The sequence below is a fragment of the Protopterus annectens genome, chromosome 9.part0 (genome assembly GCF_019279795.1).
Source record: "Protopterus annectens isolate FY-2018-M chromosome 9.part0, PAN1.0, whole genome shotgun sequence".
Taxonomy (NCBI): Eukaryota; Metazoa; Chordata; order Ceratodontiformes; family Protopteridae; genus Protopterus; species Protopterus annectens.
This window is the reverse complement of record NC_056743.1, coordinates 1,463,603,689-1,463,626,139: the sequence shown is the minus strand read 5'-3', so window position 1 is coordinate 1,463,626,139 and position 22,451 is coordinate 1,463,603,689. Positions and strand designations below refer to the sequence as shown.

General features: G+C 40.5%; 1 protein-coding gene across 1 annotated transcript in view; it reads left to right on the top strand.

Annotated features, from left to right (window-relative positions):
• Positions 1 to 22,451, top strand: part of LOC122810702 (adhesion G protein-coupled receptor E3-like) — a 160,358-nt gene that overhangs the window by 64,750 nt on the left and 73,157 nt on the right. Inside the window, exon 4 of the mRNA XM_044082267.1 lies at positions 10,397 to 10,488. Coding sequence (XP_043938202.1) covers positions 10,397 to 10,488 — 92 coding nt within the window. The remainder of the gene's footprint in view (positions 1 to 10,396; positions 10,489 to 22,451) is intronic.

The following is a 22,451-nucleotide window of genomic DNA, read 5'->3' as shown; positions in this document are numbered from 1 at the left end:
GTTCTCCAGACAGACAGATTTCAGCCCCACAAAATTATCTTTAGGAACACTGGGGCAGATTCTGCAGCTGTTTCTCTTTCAAAATCTACTTCTTTGTCATGACTTCTAACCATATTCCTTTAGACAAGGAGGGGAGAGTCTTTGATAGATTTTGAAAGAAGGTTCACTCTTCTACTATAGCCTTATCAACCATAAATTTGGAGGTGAGCACTAGTAAATGTTTGGAAAGGGTGGCAGGAACTTTTAAGCTTGTCTGCTTAAAGGTGCATATGGCTAGGCATCTTATGGCCCCTGTGATTTCTTGTGTAATATGTTCCTATGCTAAAGTATTTTCCAGCCTCATTTCACCATATGAAAATAAAAATGATTGCTGATCTTCCTTTTTCAGACATAAGGCATCTTTAAATTGTTTACTTTGCTTATGGTCTCAGGTTACCAAAGATTATATTAAATATTTGTATGACATTGCTGATGCTGTTTCCATATCTGCTGCCACTGGGTTAGCTATGTGAAGACTTGCTTGGCTGCAACTCAGAGTTTACTAGACAATATTAAAGCAGAACCTTTGAATGCGCTTCTGGAAGGTTTACTAACAATATTTAGATCGGCACTTATGTGAAGCTGAGAAGGTCGAAAGACTGTTTTCAATTTCACATAATGCAGATCCAGAAAATGTTCGAATTCCCATTAGTGAATGGTAGTATGCATTCGCTAATGTGGAGAAAACTTTCTGATAACAGATCGCACTGCAATTGGGATCAGGATATGTACCCTAGACTCACTGTAGTGTGATCTTGGAGTTGGAATATATAATATGCAGGGGGAGTGGGAGGGTGCAGGTGGGCTTGACCTCCTTCAAAAATGTTACCAGTAACATAGACTTTCAACATTGGAACTTCTGGTGTTCAAATATTGATTCTCTGTTACCATTTCTGAAATTTTGGCAATTCGTTATTACCAATTTCGGCAAGCCAGTTCAATCAAAAAGTGCAAAATTGTTTTGATTTTCCACATTTTAATAGTAAACCCCTCTGGATAAAGAAATGCCATGTAGGTCTTCCTCTGCTGAGCTTCTCAAGAACTTTGATGAAAGGGGAAAGATAATACAAAGGGATTCTCAGATGTTTTCAGACCCCAGTCACCAAATATAATTGAAATGCTCCTTGCACCCCAAGGGCCTTTTATAAGAAACATTTTAAACAATCCTAAAAAAAGACAGGCATTGGGACCCCTTTGCAGATCAGCAATGCTTGCCTGAGAACTAGCCCTCACAACTCACTCTGTCTCTACAGGCTACTTATGTTTTATAAGAGCAGAAGTTTCTAGCAGACAAGCCGAGCAGAACCTGAACAGACCCTCTCGACTGAAAGTGACATCTTTGGGTTTTCCATAAAATCATCCACCTGTGGAGAGTTCCTCAGTTAGATCTATTTACCTCTAGTCACAAAAGACAATTAAAGAAGTTATGCTCCTGGGCTTCTTCAAAGAAGCTTAGAAGACAAATGTCTTTTCATTCTCATAGACAGGAACATTCCCATATGCTTTATCACCATTTCCTTTGATAACTCTGAGCTCTCTGATCCACCCCGGTCTTCAAGTTCTTCAAATTATAGCCTGGGTGATAAACGTTTAATATGTTTTAATCACTCCTTCTCTGAGTAACCCTGGTAACTACCGCCCCATAAGCTTAACCGGCCTGGTCTGCAAAGCTATGGAAAGAATCATTATGGAACTCATAAACAGAGACATTGGGGACTTACAGACACTTGATCCCACCCAGTTCAGCTTTGTAAAGGGCAGATCCTGCCTTTAGAACCTGGTTGACTTTTTTGAAACAGTCACTAGAGCCATTGACAAGGGCAAAGCAGTCCATACAGCCTACCTGGACTTGGCTAAAGCTTTCGACACAATACCTCACTCAGGCATCATAGACAAGCTCAACAGCTTAAATGTAAATCCATATGTCACAAGATGGGTTGCAAACTGGCTAAAGGATAGAACCCATAAAGTCAAAATTGCTGGAGCCATGTCAGACTCAAAGCCAGTCACAAGTGGTGTCTCACAGGGCTCTGTCCTGGGACCCCTCTTGTTCGGCATTTATTTCTCAGATGTGAATGCAAACATGGGAGGGTTGTGGCTGACAAAGTTCGCAGATGACTGCAAACTAGGCGCCATAGTCCATACACCAGCTGACACATACATCCTACAGAAAGGCCTCACTGAAACGGACAACTGGTGCCGGAGTCATGGCCTTAAACTAAATGCCAAAAAATGTATAGTCATCCCCTTTGGGAAAAACAAAGTACCCACAAATTATCACATAGACAGTAACCCACTGAGTACGGAAAAAGTAATCAGAGACCTGTGGACCCAAGTCGATAGTGACCTCTCATTTGACACCTACATTGCCAAAGTGGCTAGAAAGACTTTCTACCTTGCCCACCTTATCATGAAGGGATTCACATCCAGATCAAAGGAGGTCATTGTACCCCTATACTCCCCCCCCCCTTATCAGGCCCATGATTGAGTACAATGCCCCATTTGGTATGTACCTCACCCGGCACTTGCAACAGCTAGAGAGACCACAAAAGTACCTCACCAAGAGGATCAAGGGTCTCCAACATATGTCATATGCTGCCAGACTAAAGAAACTCCAGCTATATTCAGTAGCATACCGCCTACTCAGAGGTGATCTGTGCCTGACGTACAAGGCCATGTCCAATCAGGAATTGATGGACATGCTCCACCTCAAAACATCCAAATCCATCAGAACCACGAGAGCTAAAGATTTAAACCTCAGCACAAATACGAATAGGACATGCTGGAGGGACAGATTCATAACTCAGAGGCTTCCCATACTCTGGAACAGAATCCCAGTTCATGTTAGGCAGAGCCCCTCACTGACTCTCTTCAAGAGAAATCTTGATGAGTGGATGGGAGATCGTAGGTTTACCCCAGGGGTCATCTCTGTGTCACTACTAGACAGAGGCACAGTAAACTAATTCTATTATGTAAGGGGGTCTTCACTGTGTCACTACTAGACAGAGGCACAGTATTCTAAATCTATTCTGTACACTTTTGTACCATTACATGGGGTGGCGAAAGCCACATCACTATGGCTAGGCTTATAAATGCCCCAGGGCAGCTAGCCTAGTACTAAACTATGACACTATGAAACTATGAGTATATGTAGCAGGTATTAAACAAGGCTAAGAAACCCACAACTAGAAAATCAAATATGGTTAAGTGGAAAATATTTTCTAGTTGGTGTCAGAAAAATAAATGAGATCTTTTTAAGGCTCAAACACCTTTGGTTCTACAATACTTGTGTGAATGATTGTCCTCTGGCCTTTCTTGCTCTTCCATTAAAGTTCATCTTTTGGCCATTTTCACTGCCTGCCTATGGATTCCTACCTTTCTTCTTTATCAGTTTCTGAAAAGGATATTACATATTCGTCCACCTTGAAAATGGGTGGTGTCTCCCTTAAATCTTAGCTTTGTACTGGAAAATTTTTCCCTTTGAACTAGCTCATGATGCTAATTTAAAGTTCTTATTTTAGAAAATAGTGTTACTTATTGGTGTGATTTCTGCAAAAAGAGTATCTGAGATGTAGACATTTATGGTGACTCAGCCTTATCACATCTCTCAAAGACAGGGTTTATTTGAAAGCCAGTCTTTCTTTTATGCCAAAAAGGGTTTGAGAGAAAATAACAGCAAGAAAATTTTTCACACTCTGGATGTCCAGAGATACCCCAGATACTATACTGACAATAGGACTTCATAAATCATGGCAAATTATTAATTCCTTATGACGATCAGGAAAAGGGAGACTCAATTTGTCATTTGCCATTCAGTTTTGCTATTCATATCATGACAAGGTGGTTCTAGACAAAGTCAGATCCCATTCTATCAGGGCTATGGATACTTTTGCTGCTTTTTGGAAAGAAGTGAACTCTAGAAATATTCTAAAGGCAGTGACTTGGTCTCCTCTTCATACTGCAACCAAGCACTACAATATTTATTGTCTCTCTAGTGCCAGAGCAGGGTTTTCTAGCATCATTCTACAAGGATTCCTAGGCTCTGATTCTTCATCACCCTCTCTGAGCTTTGGTACTCATCCAAAATAGCTTAGGCTACTTTAACAGTGATCTAATATTGAACATAAGGCAGTTATGCAAGTGAATGTGTGTAGAAGGTGCCCTAAAGCTTTGGAAGCTGGCCAGATATCCAGTCCTTGGTGGGCTGCATCCTATATAGCTTAGGCTTCTGCAACAGTTAATTATATGAACATCTACTGTTATGGTATGTTTATTTACACAGTTGTACATTACAGAATCCATATTCTAACAAAGAGATTAGTACTCCATTAGCTAAAGTTCATCTATGGTTAGGTACATAACATATGTGGGTCTATATTAGAAGACTGAATGTTTAGGTGATCGAACACCTAAACATTGATCTTCTAATATAGAACCGCGCAATGTCATGAATGTCCCAGGGAAACAAGTCCGTCGGCCACAACACAAAAAACATTATTTTACATCTAAATTAAGTGGGGAGCTTCACCCCTACACCCCCAATGTGGGGGGCTGTGCTATACCAACTCTGAGGTCACTCAACAGTAGGGCAATAGCAAACTCCAGTGAATGGCCAATGGAAATCTTTCCCTGTGTTAAATCGGCCGTTTGCCATTTTTTGCTTTCGATATTAGAAGATCGATGTTTAGGTGCTGGATCACCTAAACATTTTGTCTTCTAATATAGACCCAACATATATGTGATGTGTTTGTTTGTAGTGTGTGTGTGTGTGTGTGTGTGTGTGTGTGTGTGTGTGTGTGTGTGTGTGTGTGTGTGTGTGTGTGTGTGTGTGTGTGTGTGTGTGTGTGTGTGTGTGTGTGTGTGTGTGTGTGTGTGTGTGTGTGTGTGTGTGTGTGTCTGTGTGTCTGTGTGTGTATATGTATATCTATCTATATACTGTTATTTATTTTTATTTTATTTTTATTTTACATTTGTTAACCGGGCTAGTCCAACTGGATATATGTCCATTTTCAGTAGAGGCCCGGGAGATAAGCTCCACTATACAGATAATATCAACTTCAGGTACCGTGCAAATTTAAGACTAGAATGCAATTGTTTACATAGCAACTTAACATATTTAACAAAGAAAAATAGATTATTTGTAAGGAAGAGACACGTTCGTAAAGTTGATAGCTTGGTATACAAGTTCATACTCTATAGTGCTTCCTTAAAAACACTAAGTTCATACAGACTTTAGTTTAGCTTAGCAGATCATACTCTCTGTGGTTTATGAAAGAGCTAGACGTAATGCAGCAATAGTGAAATAAGTATACAGTGCACATAGCAAGGAGGGGATTGTTAATCTGTGTTAGTACAGGGGCATAGCCAGTGAGTTCTAAGGTATACTTTAAGTTTCTTTTTGAAAAGTAACATTGAAGAAAGAGATGAGAGTTCAGTGGGAAGCAGGTTCTAGGTTTTCCCCACAGTGTTGGAGAACAGTGAATCCCCAGTCTTATTGTTGGATTTGTGCATGGATACAAGACATTTATTTGCTGAGCAAAGGGTTTTAAGATTTTTGTAGGGGATGATAAAGCTAGTAAGTATTGGGGTATTGCTAGGATGGTAAAGGGTCTTGTGGGCGATAATAAGTTGGTGAAACTGAAGCTGATTATGCAGCTCCAGCCATCCTAGCTGTTTTAGATTATGGCAGTGGTGGGTTCTAAATGAGGAGCCAGTGGCAAATCTGGCAATGTTATTATAGGAGGTTGCCAGTTTGTTGAGGGTTTTTTTTTGACAGATTAGTGTAAATAGGTGAGGCATAGAGGAGAGTAGAGGTAAGATGGGTGTGGGCAATAGTAGTTCTAGCTATTGAAGTAAGGAAGGGTTTAATCTTATAGAGGGAGCCTAGTTTTCTGTTAACTGATTTTACTGTAGTGTTGATGTGAGTGTCAAAGTTAAGGCTGTGGTCTATTATTACTCCTAAGAGTTTGGTTTTTGGGTCAGAAGATATGACAGTGCCATTATTAGATATAACTGTGAAGTATATTGGGAAGGACTTTTGTGTAAGAGTGAAGAGCAATCATTTTGTTTTTGTGGGGTTCAGGAGGAGGCAGAGCTCTAAGAACCAGCTTTCTACTATCTTAAACACTTTTTGGGTGAGGGACTGCAGTTCAGATGAAGAAGTAGAGGAGCATATTAATGTGAAATCATCTGCATGTTGTATGCAGGTAGCTTGAGGAATTTTTACAGTTAGACTGTTGATAAAAATTGAGAATAGGAGAGGGCCCAGTATAGAGCCTTGAGGGACACCAAGGGTAATAGGAAGGTAGGTGGATAGATTATTATCCCAGAGTACAGCCTGTTGCCTATTTTCTAAGTAGGATTTAAACCATTGTAATACCTGTGTATCTAATGAGAGGGATTTAAGTATATTCATAATTAGCTGGTGGTTTATCATATTGAAGGCTTTTGAGAGGTCGATAAAGAGTGCAGAGGATAGAGTATTGCTGTTACAATTTTTGTTAATGCAGTCAGAAAGGGATAAGAGGGCAGAGGAGATGCTGTGGAATGGCCTAAAGCCATGCTGACAGTTATTTTGGAGTAGATGGTTTAGTAGTTGTTGGTGGATGCATTTTTCCATAATTTTTGCTAAAGGAGAGAGTAAGGCTATTGGACGGAAATTTGAGAGTTCACTTGAGATACCGCCTTTATGTAGTGGGATAACATGGCAAATTTTCCAGATAGATGGGATGGTTCCTTCAGTTGTGGTCCTATTTATTAGGATAGAAAAAGGATAGACTCTAACTTTTGCTGCTATTTGCAGATATTCTGCTGGTAATCGGTCAGCTGAGGTGGTGGATAGTTTGAGTTTTTGAAGAAGGGTACAGATGAGGGATGTTCAAACTGGTTGTAAATGAAATGAAGGAAGTAAGCTAGTAGCAGAGGAAGGCAGGCTAGAGCTAAAAGGAGGTAGAAAATTAGCAAGAGATTGGACGGACTCAGTAAAGAAGGAATTAAAGGCATCAGCAATTTGCTTGGGATTCTTGTGGGTGGTGCCTGATGGGGTTGATGTTTTGGAGGGACCTGGATGTAAGAGTCTATTGATACCTATCCAGAACATTTGTGGTTTGTGTTGGTGAGTTTGCTGGAGTTGAAAGTAGAAGTTTCTTTTATCTAAAAGTATTGATTTTCAGCAGCATTTGTCAGCTGTCTAAATTTTTGATAATCAGGTGGGTTTTTAGTAGTTCGCCATTTGGCCCAGATTTTATTTCTAAGTAGAATTCTATACCTAGTTTCCTTTGTAAGCCATGGAGTGGTTTTAGTCCTATTTCTAATAGAGTGAGTAGGGGCATAGTAGTCAAGGATTTCTAAGAATTTGGTGTTAAAATATAACACTGCTTCCTCTAGTTGGAGGTGTTTTAATGATGCCCTAAGTTCAGTTTGGAAGCTGTCAGGGTTAAAATGTTTGTTGGTTCGTATAGTTCTATATATGATTGGGTTGGGAATATCAATATTTTGTCTAATTATATAGGTCAATGAATGGTCACTAATGTCATCTGGGAAGGTACCTACTTTATATGTTAGCTAATGACTATTTATTAGAATCCAGTCTAAGGTGCTTTCTTTGTTGTTAGGTTTGTGGATCCTGGTGGGGGAGGTAATTGTTTTGGAAAATCCATATAGTCTTATATGGGTAGTAGGCTCGGCAGTAGTACAGCTATATTAAAGTTGCCCAGGACTATGGTTTCTTGTGGGAAGTTTGTAGAAAGCCAATTAAGTATATTTTCAATGGTGTTAATGTTATTGCCAGGAGGAAGGTAGGAGCATATGATGTAGATGGATTTACAGGCATTGATCTGAAGTTTAGAAATAAGGATTTAAGCATTAGTATCGGAAGCTGGTTGCACATCTAAAGAAGTAACTTGTAGCCCTGCTTTGTATAGCATAGCCACCCCCCACCTTTCTTGGTTTTGCGGTCTAATCTCAAAATATTGTATCCAGGTGGGGTGATTTCATTGTCCTGGGTTGCAGATTTTAACCATGCTATATTAATAGATAGGTATATATTGATATAGATATATAGATATAGATAATCTGTATAAAGTAGTAGTTTGCATACATTGCTGACAAGACAGGTTGTTGACCTGTTTTACATGGTGATTTTAATCAGCCACACAGGACACAATCATTATTATGGTTGACTGCTATTAATTCAGCTATAGCCTTAATGTAGTGTTTTCCCTTTTGATGTGGTTGTGAGACTATGGAATCAGTATACATAAGTAAGGAGTTTGCAGGCAAAGCCCCCATGTTGGGAAATGGGAGTCACAGATCCCTATCAAAAGATTGCAATGTCGAACAGCTTAACATTGAGCTGACATGATCAAAAATGTATGACATTAATGCAAACAAACAAGCAAAACAGCATATTTTTTCAGGGGGGAGGCATATCTGTCAAATGTCCAGAATTTTGCAGAATGTCCAGATTTCTGCCTCATATTTTGATATATTCTTTGTACGATTATGCTCAACAAGGTTTTAAAGTTGAAAGTAATTCTGCTAAAAATATGCAACATAAATAAGGTATAAAATAAAACTTGCCTAAGTGTAGAAATAGAGTTTAGTAATATGTGATAGCATCCATACTAAATGACTGTGGATTGAAAAATAAGGAACTTGCTTAATGGACATGTTTTCATACAGAATCAGCAAAAATGTAAAAACTGACCTCTTATGTATGCATTATGTTGTCAGTAAAGAGCAAAAATGTAAAAACAGGATGTATGTTTTCACATTGTCAGGAAAAAAGCTAATCTGGTTCCTTAAAGGCTGGACAAACAGGCAAAAAATCTGCATCATAAGTCATTGTTAAGTAAGAAAATTTGAAGTCAGCATTTGCACAAGAACAGATGTTTTCATACAAAGAGCAAAAATGTGACATTGTTAAGCAAGGAAGCTTAAACATAATATCATCAAGTCAGCATCTGCAACAGGATGAGCAATTCTCCAAAATAGAATACCTAGAGGAAATTTATATGTGTGTGCATGACTAGAACAGTATACAAGATCTGTATTAATTCAGTTATGTTAGAAATATCTGTGTAGGAACACAAACTTGTTCCGAGGAAATATTGTATCTCTCACATCATCCATGTTCAAGAAGTAAAGTAGAACAGTACCTAAAGCTGCAACGTTAATCTGTGTGGTTTGTTATAAAAAGTTATTTGTTACTGCTCTGAGTTTGGTACTGCAAATTATATTCTCTTATCAGTGTATATTCTGCAAGATTTTGTATGAAATAGACTGTGAATGCAACTGTAACCAGACTTTGATTTCAGCAAAACCCAGCCAGCAAGACTGAGTGTCTTAAGAAGACTTTGGAGCCATCACAGTAAGAATCACAGTAACAGCACAGTGATTAGCACCATAAAATTAATTTTTTATTCTTCATAAAATTTGTGGTTTTCTGTAAAATCATTGAGGATTGAACTCATTAAATAATGACAAACATTTGAGTTTCCGACTTCATATCAGTCAGAAAAGGTATGCTAATGCATAATCTGTTATTTGAGCAACTCTCTTAAGTTTATAAAAGCAATAATGTCCCTGATTTTTGGCCTTTGTCTCACCACTGATTTTGGTTTTGCCCAGAATTCTTGCACTAAGAGTGTACATACATGTATGCATTCAGGCATGTTTAGTAACACTTTGCAGAAATATAAAAACAGTAACTGATACAGCTTTAAGTGCATGTCTTACAAAATGAGAAAGAATCAAACTGATGCAATAACAATAGTTACTGTCTTTGTCTCTTCACTGATTTTGGCTTTACCCTGAATTATTGTGCTAAGAGAGATATGGTGGTAGGGCAAAACCTACAGTGAAATATAGGTTTGTAGATGTTAGATTTGGGCTTTGCATGGTGTGATTAAGTTCTTTATTGTTAAGAGTAATATCACAAAGGAGTGTTTTTAGCGTTTATGTAGTGTACATGTTATTAGGTTGGTCAATGGACAATGTTTCAGTATATTGGGTTGTTGGTGATCTGTGTAGTTGATGTTTTTTTCATTGATGTTGATGTCAGCAAATTGTCCTTGCAAAATTTCTGAATATACTCTATATGTGTGTGCACATGTACATATCTATTTGAACACATCTGGCAACAGTTAGGTGAAATATAATAGCAGTAACTGCTATAGTTCTATGTATATCTTACAAAATAAGATTGAATGAAAGTGGTGGACTAACAATGATTACTGTTGTTATATAAAATACAGCAGTGCTGAAAATGAATTGCATACCTTTGCTGCAAAAGTATTCTGCTGAATATTATTCATTTTGCCCTTCTTATTAAAATGTCTGTTTGTCTTCTTTTCAGATAAACTTAATCCTCTTTATTATAACTATTGGCATGTTGCGAGAAAAACTTTCATCAGTCAATAAGGACGTTTCAACCATCAACAACACGAGGTATATTACCTTTATGTTTATAATCACATATCTAAAAAGTGCTTCATAAGTCATGTGATATGAATTTAAGTGGAGGTTTTGCCTTAGTCTGTGCATAGCTTGTGCAGGAATTTATAAATCAGAAACTTTGCAAATGACCTATAATATGAATAGACAACTGATGGTGGAGTAGAAAACAGGTATGGTGTGCAGTAATACATTCTGTGAACTTATACCAAGGTGATTATAGGTGTGGTGCCATGACATGCAGTGACACATTCTGTGAACTTATACCAATGTGATTATAGGTGTGGTGCCATGATATGCAGTGATGTGTTTGTGTGGTGCCATGATGTGCAGTGATACATTCTGTGAACTTATACCATGATGTGCAGTAATACGGTCTGTGAACTTATACCAAGGTGAGTATAGGTATGGTGCCATAATATGCAGCAACACATTCTGTGAAGTTATATCAAGGTGACTATAGGTGTGGTACCATGATGTCCAGTAATACATCCTGTAAACTTATACCAAGGTGATTATAGGTGTGGTGCCATGATGTGCAGTAATGCATTCTGTGAGCTTACACCAAGGTGATTATAGATGTGGTACCAGGATGTGCAATAATATGTTCTGTGAAGTTATACCAAGGTGATTATAGGTATGGTGCCATAATGTGTAGTAACACATTCTGTAAACTTATACCAAGGTAATTATAGATGTGGTGTCATAATGTGTAGTAATATATTCTGTGAACTTATACCAAGGTGATTATATGTGTGGTGCCATAATGTGCAGTAATATATTCTGTGAACGTATACCAAGGTGATTATAGGTGTGGTGCCATAATGTGTAGTAATACGTTCTGTGAACTTATACCAAGGTGATTATATGCATGGTGCCATGATGTGCAGTAATACATTCTGTGAACTTATACCAAGGTGATTATAGGTGTGGTTGCCATAATGTGTAGTAACAATTTCTGTGAACTTATACCAAGGTGATTATAAGTGTGGTGCCATGATGTTCAGTAATACATTCTGTGAAATTATACCAAGGTGATTATAGGTGTGGTGCCATAATGTGTAGTAATACATTCTGTGAAGTTATACCAAAGTGATTATAGGTATGGTGCCATGATCTGCAGTAATATGTTTTATTTTATTTTATTTTACATTTGTTTACCGAGAAAGTCTGACTGGACTAGGTCCATTTACAGTGGAGGCTCGGGAAGAAAAGCTCCACAATTATAACAATAATACATGTTTTATACAGAATTAAAACAATAATACATGTTTTAAACAGAATTATAAGAACAAGCTAACAGTGAAGAACACCAATAGATCTTTACATATGGGAATATATAGACAGACCTAAGACATAATACATATTTACATGTAGGAATTTTTAGACAGACAAGACATATTAAAACAACATAATTCACATTTTCAGGCTAGAAATATGAATACAAGCAGAATATATGTCAGCAGTGATCATGGGTGATGAGCTACTGACTAGCACTAGCTTAACTGTTAGTACTGTAGAGCATTACAGTGAAGTAATTAGAAGACATCATTGTCAATAGAGGGTGAGAGGTAGGAAGCATTTATTTTTATGTAATACATGGACATAACCAGGTATTCAGTAGGTGTGCTTTTAGGGTGTTTTTTGAAGTGTGAGGTAGAGGAGCTTGCTGTTATTGAAGGGGGGAGGGTATTCCAGTTTTTAGCAACTGTGGTGGAGAATAGTGCTTTTCCTGCAGTATTATTAGCTCTAGAGATACTGAGGAGTGATTTGTCATTAGAGCGGAGGGGGCGATTTGCTGTGTATTGAGTTAGTAGTTGCCCTAGTGATGGGGTTTTATCAGGATATTTTAGAATGTTGCAAGTAATGACTAGCTGGTGGAAATTGAGAAGTTGTGGAAATTCTAACCATTGTAGGTCCCTAAGAGCTACACAGTGGTGTGTTCTGAAGGAGGAGTTGTAAACAAATTTGGCAATCTTATTATAGCATGAGTCAAGTTTATCCAGGTCTGTTTTTCTGATATGGGTAAGAATAGGTGCCTCATGCATTTGTGTGGTGAGTTTGTGCTAGGGTGATTCTAGCTTGATCCGAGAGGAAGTTTTTGAGCCTATAGAGTGTACCCATTTTTTGTGAACCTTTTTGATAGTTTGGGATATATGGACATCAAAGTGAAGTTTTTTGTCAATTTCTATGCCCAGGAGTTTGGTGTGGGTTGAAGGGGAAATGGTGGTATCATGTCTGGAAGTGATAGTAAAGGAAAGAGGAGTAGTTTTTGATTTGTTGGGGGTAAATAACAATAATTTAGTCTTGTTGGGGTTCAGAATGAGTTGTATGCCAGTAATCCATTTTTCCACAGAGCTAAAGGATTCTTGGGTGAGTTGTTAAAGGGAGGGGAGGGAAGGGGCTACAGTGGAACCATCTGCATATTGTATAACTGAGGCCTGCTTGGTTGTGGTATGTAAGTTGTTTGTGAAAATAGAAAAGAGAAGTGGGCCTAGTATTGGGCCTTGTGGTACACCTACGGAAGTTGGAAGTTGAGGGGAAAGTATACCTTGTCATTGGACAGACTGCTGCCTGTCAGATAGATAATTCCTGAACCAGGCAATAGTAGATGGGGCAAAGGATAGGGAGGCTAGAGTATCTAGTAGTATGGTATGTGAGACCATAGCGAATGCCTTGGAGAGATCCAGAAATATGGCAGATATGAAGTTATTATTATTCCTGTGTTGGTTAACTATGTTAGTAAAGGTAAGAAGAGCAGTAGTTGTGCTGTGATGTGGCCGGAAGCCATGTTGTGTGGTGGACAGGAGTTTGTGTGTGTCCAGGAACTTCATGACTTGAAAGTGAATGCATTTCTCTAGAAGTTTAAAAAGGGGAGATAAAATGGCGATTGGACGGTAATATGAGAAGTTGTAACAATTTCCACGTTTATGAAGAGGGATGATGTATGATACTTTCCACAGATGAGGGATATAGGATTCTTGTATGGAGCGGTTAATGAGGATGGACACAGGGTAGGATATGGATTCAGCAGACATTTTTAGGAAGTTATCAGGTAAATTATCAGCTGCAAGGTGAGTAGGTTTAAGTTTCAGAAGGAGTTTCTTAATTGATGAGATAGGAACAGGTGAGAAGGTTTAAGTTTCAGAAGGAGTTTCTTAATTGATGAGATAGGAACAGGTGAGAGAGTTAGAGGGGGATGTTGTTTGGATGTTTGGTTGGTGAATATGAATAGTTATTTTTGGATAATTGGTTAGATAAGGCTAGAATAGAGACAGTGAAATAGTGGTTAAATTGAGAGGCTATATCCATGCTATCATTGGCTGAGTTGGGAGTAGGAGTGGTAGTTTTGTCTGGATTCAGTAAGGAGTTGATGGCTTGCTAAACTTTTTGTGGGTTTCTTAAGTGTTTTGTTTGGGCATTAAGGGAATAATTATGTTTGTCAAGTTTGGTTTGTCTTTTGACTTGGTTCCTAAGTTATTGGTAAGTTTGTTTGGATAGGACAGTGTTTTCCCTCTTTCAGAGTTTCTAGGCCTTATCTCTGGACTTTAGTAGGGCTCTAGTGTCCCTACTTAGCTATGGTGCATAGTTAGCTTTTACTCTGACATTCCTAGTTGGGGCAATACTGTTGAGGGCATTGATAAAAGTGCTGTTAAAGTAACTGACTGCCTGGTCTAGTCCAAGGGTTAGTAGAGGTTCCCAGTTACATTGTCTTAGAATTGAGTTAAGATCCTGATGATTTAGGTTGCAGTCTTGTTGGATTTGCCTTTGAACTATGGGCTTGGGTAAGCTAGTGCGTTTGCATAATAGGAATGTGGGGAGGTGGCCACTAAGACTATCTGGTAGACAGCCTGTCTGGTAGTTTTGTTTGGAGCAGTTGACCAGTGTCCAATCAAGTACGGATTGTTTTTGTGATTTTTTTATCTATTCTGGTAGGTTAATCAGTGAGTTGTGAGAACCCATTGAGATTTATGTGGTTAGAGGGGCAGTTGGAATTGCAGGCTAACCAGTCAGTATTTAGGTCACCTAGCAGAATACTTTCTTTTGGCAGATTATCTCTAGACCATAAGATTTCCTCAGTTATGGAAGTGTTGTTTCCTGGATATTGATTTTTTTTTGTTTTGTTTATGCAGAGAACTGAACCTAGTGTTTCAGCATTTTTGAATTTAGGTAGAGGGGTTTGCAGAGGTTGGATATTTAATGTATTTTAAAGAGAATTGCTATTCCATCTCTTTTTTTATCTGCACTATCTAGTCTTATTATATTATAGCATGGTGGGAGGATTTCTTCATTTTGGATATTTGGTTTAAGCCATGTCTCAATAATGGTCATTATGTCAGGAGTGTATTGGCCTATAAATGCATGCAGGTCAGGTAGATTATTTGCTATGCTTCTTGCACTGATGTTAAGAATTAATAGGATTGTTGTTTGTTTGGATATACACGGGGTGTTATGTGGACCTGGGTTTGGGTGTATGTCACCTGAGGCAAGTAGTGTCTTTGTGAGTGATAGTAGGTGTTTGATTGTGTGTGTGACTTCTTTTTTGGATCTAGGCGATACGTTTATAGTGTTACATCTTGGGGTGTGGAACTTATATATATATATATATATATATATATATATATATATATATATATATATAATATGGTGTTATCATTAAATATTGTAGAATTTATAAAAATCACTTTTAAAGAAATCACTTGGCCAGCCCCGTGTGTTTACCCCTTTCCCCACTGTAGTGTGATCTCAGAGTTGGTATATTTAGTTAGGGAGGGTGTGGGGGGCACAGCCCCCCATATTATGTTTGAAAGTGTGTGTGTGTGTGTGTGTGTGTGTGTGTGTGTGTGTGTGTGTGTGTGTGTGTGTGTGTGTATTTGTGCTAGCGATTTCTTTCCAAGGGAAAGAAATAGCTGTTTTGAGCATTCACGCTTTAGTGCATTCGCTCTCTATGAGTCGAAGAAGAGGTGTTCGATTAAATGCCTCTTTGGTCATTTGATATAGACCCTCTGTGAACTTATACCAAGGTGATATATAGGTGTGGTGACATGATGTGCAGTAATATGTTCTGTGAACTTATACTAAGGTGATTATATGTGTGGTGCCATAATGTGTAGTAATATATTCCGTGAACTTATACCAAGGTGATATATAGGTGTGGTGCCATGATGTGCAGCAATATGTTCTCTGCTGGTTCAGATTTTATGAAAAAATGAGTATAGGTTATCAGGAAAATGTGACTTTTTATGAAGCTGCAGGAGTTATTAAGATAGCTCCTAATCTTTTTAATTATTTTAATTTGAGAAATGCTTTGAAATACAGCTGTCTCTTTCATCTTGGACAATTATTTTTATATCTATTTTTTTTCTGTGTGACCTGTTATCAGCCCCTTCTCTGAATCAAACAGCTAACTATTCATGAAGGACAAGGATCAGTTATGGAATGACCACCATTATGACAACTAGCAGGGTGTTTATTTTTTTACACCCTTGCCTTGGCTCTGTGATGGCTTATGCATATCCTTTAACAGAACTGCATGCCCCTGAACACTGCATCTGTTAGGGTACTGGCTATGCTGCAGTAGACCACACCCCCCCCCCTCACACACACACACACACACACACACACACACACACACACACACACACACACACACACACACACACATACATCGATGAGCATGTGTTAGATGCACGGGACTGTACTATAAACCAGCTCTTCTAGGTCCCCAAACCCAGGTCAGTTCGGGCATAGTCAGGGCTTCCTGCATCTAAGCCATGGAACTAACAGAGCTGTAGAAAATTAGATTTAAGAGATATAAGCTAAACGTTATAATTAAAAAAATGATGCACTATATCATCATTAGTGTAATAAGAGTTTGGTCAGCAAACTGTTTGAAACCAACCCTGAGTGCTCATGATGAATTCCTCAGTGTATAATAGAAGTAATTGATACTCAACATGGATGAACCAAAGACTTTATGCACAGTGCCTTAGGAGCCAGTTACTGTTTTGCTCTGTTATCCTAACAGAGACATCCACTGCATGTCTTGGGCAACTGCATGAGTCAGATCCATAGCAATTCCAGTAAGTACACCGTGACACAAACAGCACCCTCCTTGCTGTCCATATAACAAGCCCATAGCTGAACCCCCTTTGGTGGGTATTCTACATTCCCCAAGTAGTGCAGCTCAAGCATTACCCTATGGAGACTGCACCCATCCACATGATATAATCATTAGAAGGATATAATAGCTCTTTCTTAATCCCTGTGTACCCCCCTGCAGATGAATACCTTGCAGCCACATCTCATCTTAACTCTTGAATTTCAATGTAATCTCCAACACTTGGTATAATGGGGATCTCTATACACTGAAATCCAGTCCCTGAAGCACATGCCTTTGATATATCTCCACCCCTTCAGAGTTCTAGCATAGGAATACATATGTTTTATGTGCATCCATCACCCCATGCATTTATGTCACACATACAAAATGTATGTCCCTACTTCAGTACATCTGCAGCAGTAATATGCATATACATTTTGTACTTCCATCCGTCATGCACTGTGATACCTCATAACCAAAATACTATGCACCTGATAACTTGCTATGCAGTCCCAGTCCAGATATGTGAAAACATCTGCACACTTTCCATCTTTGCAAGTTAACACCAAACATACCTATATCATCTGCACACCTCTACCTTCATTCCTTCTAGTCTCCAAAATTAAGTGAACCCACAACCATTCTCAGCTAAGCACTCATATTACTCTGAGGCACAATTTTGTCCAAAGTGGAAGACTGTGTAAACAAGTAATTTATGAAGATGCACCAATTTGTGCCTGTTTGACTGCTGCATTTCCATATGTGTGCTATTTTGCATAAGGGCTATGTAAGCACTGTAAATGTTTACAATTTGTGCATCAGACAATGCAAGGAAGACTGCTGGTTCGCAAGCTAGGATGACAAGTTATATGACAGTGTCTGCCACCATGACTGTCCTGTCCTACCCCTTTACAACACTGGTGGATCACTTGATGCCCCAGCAGATACTTTAAGCTCCAACAGACATTTATCACTATAATAGGAACTACTAGCACATGCATACCCCCAGATTCTCAAAAGCCTGCACGGAGCGCAAGATGAGTGCAGTAGCTCACACAGGCAATATGTCTGCCGTGCGATGCAGGAACAGCTGGCAGGGGCGTGCACGAGAGCTCCAGCACTAATCTTGCATGGACTAAGCCCTGGTATACAAATCACCTCATTTGCTGGAAAAATCCATGCAAATGAGGTGCTATTGCTATCCAGGAAGCTTGCAATAGTCTGTGCAAGAACAGTGCAATCTACAGAAATGTACTCGGTTACTAACCGAGTACATTTCTGCAAATTCCAAAACGGAGCTATGACAGCTCCAAATAAAGGCTGCATATTATTGAGGAAGCATGCCAATGGCCATTGGCATTGCAAACTGTAAAAAAAATAAATAAAACAACTTTTATTTTTGTTTTTGCCGATCTCTGCTGTGTAAGCATAGGGCAGTGGCTTGCAAACGGGATCGGGGGAAAATAATAAAATAAACTGAAAATGAGCATTCTAACATAAATCAGTATTCTGCCATGCAAGTCAATGGCAGGCAAAAGATAATTTGGCCAGTGAGTAGTGGTTGCTAAGGGGGGAGGCTTAGTGTGGGACATATAACTATGCATTAGTAAGCAATCCTATGCAAATGAGAGAAAGGTTAGTGAATCCCAGATTTTCCCAGGGTGTGAAGCAGGTCCCAAGAGTGTAAGAGTATAAATAGCTGGGTGCAAGACTAGGATATAGGTGACATCATGGGGGGTTGTGTAAGACATACTGTAAGCAAATTGGAGACCTGTGACTCAAGATTGCTCCTAGGTTAGCACAGCTAAGCTAGGGGTGTATCTAAACCTGCCTAACACACTTTACAAAGTGTAAGTGGGTGTGCACGCCACGCATCAGGTTCTACAGGAAGAAAAAGGAAGTTAAACCAGGAAAAAGCAGCTCTGTGCACATATGAGCACTCTGTTTGTGTGACGCGCACACAGGCTTAAACAGGGAGGCAATGGGAAGGGAAAACAGCAGTAGGAAGGTAATCAAGGAGAACTAGCTTAGCTGACAAGTGAAATGTATCAGAATCAGCCAGTTACACAGGCAGCAGACCAGCCCAGCCCAGCACACCACTATAAACTATGCAAACACCTTTCCCCCTTGTTTTTCCCAAAAACTCTGCACCACTGGTGTATACAGATGGGGAAATTTTACAAAATGAAAGCAAGAGAAAAAATGTTAGGGGCTGCTTTTGCTATCATAAACCAGCATGTGCAAGAGGCTGAGGGTGTTGAGGATCTAAATGCTGCTGAGCAACCCACAGTGAGGAGATGGAGAAGAGTGTACAGACACAGGGTAACCTACCAAGGGCTACATGAGCTGGAGATAGTGGAGCACTATAGGGTGGACAGGGATCTCCTACAGCAAATTGTTGAGCTGTGCCAGCCACGCCTCACACACAGAAGTAACAGAGGGGAACCCATCCCAGTGGATACCAAGGTATGTGTACGTCTAAGAGTACTAGCTACAGGTACCTTCCAAAGACCAGCTGGGGATATGATGGGGATTTCACAGGCATCAGCATCCAGGGTACTCTACCAGTTCCCGGATGCCATGTCAGCACATGTCGGTGAGCATGTATATTTCCCCATCAGCCGTGAGGCATTGGCCAGGAATGTGCGTCTCTTCCACCAGATAGCAGAATACCCCAAGGTAGTGGGTGCAATAGACTGCACACACATACGCATTAAAGCACCACCAGGTGAGCGGGGTAGGGTCTACATCAACCGCAAGGGTTTCCCCTCCATCAACTGCCAGGTTGTGTGCGATGCCCAGGGCATAATATTGAATATGTGTGCTGGCTGCCCTGGAAGCTACCACGATTCCCACATCTGGCATCTGACGCAGCTGTACAAGACATTTGCAAATGGGGACATCCTACACAGTTTCCTAGTGGGGGATGCTGGATACGCACTGGAGCCATGGCTGATGGCACTCATCAGAAATGCACACACACCCGAACAGGAACTCCATAATGACGCACACGCACAACCACGAATCATAATAGAGTGTGTGTTTGGGATGCTCAAGTCACGGTTCCGGTGCCTGGACACATCCGGTGGAGCCTTGCAGTACTCACCAACTACATGTACCCAGATTGTCCTTGTATGTGCCATGCTACACAATATGATCCTGTGGAAACAGCTGCAGCAGCAAAATCATGAGGCAGGGCCACACAGCCCCCCCACCAATGCCAAGGCCTACACAGGCACAGAGTGACTCAGAGGAGGAACAACCTGAGCCTGCTCCAGTAGGCAGAAGGAGGCGTACCCAGTATGCCCTGGCCTTGGCAAAGTGGCAATGCATAGCACATGCACAACACAGTAGGGAACCAGGGAATGACACCTCTCTTCGACTCGCGCATACAGTAAAATGGATGCCAAACATGACACTACCTGTGCTCAACCATGTATAGGGAGTGTACTATGTGCATCCAACATAGGCAGCCCTGCATCACCACCCTCAATACTGGGACACCCACAAGGTAAGTGACTCACACATGCCAGTTGGGGGGGCACATACCCAGCAACAGTCACAGCCAGCAGGATAGGTGTAGACAAACACAAATAAATGCTGTATTATGGCCTCTGAATGAGCCCCATGGGTAACCCCTACCCCAGCACTACACAGACAGACTACAGCAGGCCAGCCAGTTGGATGTCAGTTGTGAAGGCTAGGAAGACAGAAACTAATATGTAGGTAGTGAAAGCTACGATCTGTAGTACACTGGTATGCCTCTAGCCAGCATGATAGGTAAGACTACAGACTGAAATGGTGTACCTGACATACCAGTACAGTACTAGCAACTTTGTAAAAGTGTAAGGTGTGCCCACCATCCTATGTACACTTATAGTAACTGTCAGGTGTGCCCCCCCTCCAACCGAGTGTAGAAATGTATAAACAGTTTGGTGTCGCCCCCCCCCCCACCGCTAAGCAGAAATGTAGCAACAGTCACTGCCAAATGACTGATGTATACCCTGAAGACGCAGTATGCTACCTGTCAGTATACAGCACAAAGGTCAGCACTGCAATACAGCCCACCTGGACTTGATCCACACATGCAATATAGATGGCCATACTGGGCATGCTCACACACTTAGAGGAATGAAGGCAATGTCAGTCAACAACATACTGAAAGCACATACTGGGCATGCTCACACACTTAAACACAAGAAGGCCATGTCAGCAAACAACAGTGGTCCAGACATATCTGCCATTTGCAGTTCTCAGTGCAGACACATGTCAGTATGCACCACTCCTGCCATGCACACACAGTGGATAGGAATGCAGACATATATGTAAGGACAACACACTATAATAAGCCAAAGGTAGATGGACATAGCTGTGTCGAAGAGGGTGACCATGACAAGGAGACATCTGGGCCTGTCCCACCCAGCACACAGCCAAAGGGCCCCAAACACATGAGGTGCAGATGTCACTCACTGCAGATACTAGCCACCAGTATCTGTCAGCATGATAGCATATTGCACATTCCAGCTGTGCAACATGACTGTACAAGGAAGATGTCACCTAGTAGCTGTATGCACATACCTGTGGCATATGACCCTGTGTGTGCCCACATGTGGCATGGCAACCCCAACATGAATGGGTTACAGCCCATACACACACCACCTTCCCCATAGCAGTATCATGACAAGCCTGCTGAGGTCATCCAATGTGAAATACACCTTTGGGGGAGCTGTAGCTCAGTAATCCCCATGGCACATCCCATAACAGTGTACTGCTGAACTGATAAACTAGTTAGGTAGTAGTCCTAACCCCAGACTTGGCAACTGTGTGAGTGTGTGCATGTGTGCATGTCACAGTCTCTGCCTGTGTAGAGAACAATGCTTTCTAGGCTACTCACACTCATTACAGTTCATATACACAACACTGGCAAGGCTGCAGATGTCACACATCTAGAAATACACCTCTGGGGAAATCATAGCCCAGAAATTTCCATAGCATGTCTTGTAACTGCGTACTGCTGTAGTGTGATAAAATAGCTAGGTAGGTATTCTAATCCCAGATTTGGCAACTGTGTGAATGTGTGTGTGTGTGTGCCTGATTGCATAGAGAGCAATGCTTTTTAGGCCACTCACAACCTGTACAATACTCATACTCGACTTTGGCAAGGCTGCTGATGTCACTCACATAGAAATACACCTCTGGGGAAATCATAGCCCAGTAATTTCCATAGTGTGCCTTGTAACTGCGTACTGCTGTATTGTGATAAAGTAGTGAAGTAGGTGTTCTAACCCCAGACCTGGCAACTGTGTGTTGGTGTGTGAATCTGTGTGTGTCTGACTGAGTAGAGAACAATGCTTTTTAGGCCACTCACACCCCGTACAATACACATACTCAAGTTTGGCAAGGCTGCTGATGTCACAAACCTAGAAATATACCTGTGGGAAAGTCATAGCCTGGTAATCTCTGTAGGGCATCCTGTAAGTGCGTACTGCTGTAGTGTGGTGTAGAACTGTGGCAGGGTTTGATCTCCACCCATGGCAGTTCTGGATGTTTTGTGTGTGTTGCAATGTCTGTGTATGGAGCAATGCATAATAGGCTACTCACTCGCAGTACATTTCAAATGCCGTACATTGCCAATCCTGCTGATGTCATTCATTGTGAAGTAAAACTTTGGGGATAAAGTTCTTTAGTAATCCCTGTGGTGCAGCCTATAACAGCTTTATGCTGTAGTGTGATATAGACCTCGATCAGGGGTTCTATAACCACACATGTCAGTTGTGGATGTTATGTGTTTGTCTCACTGTCTGTGTAGGGAGCAATGCATTTTAGGCTAGTCACTTGCAGTACAGTTGAAATG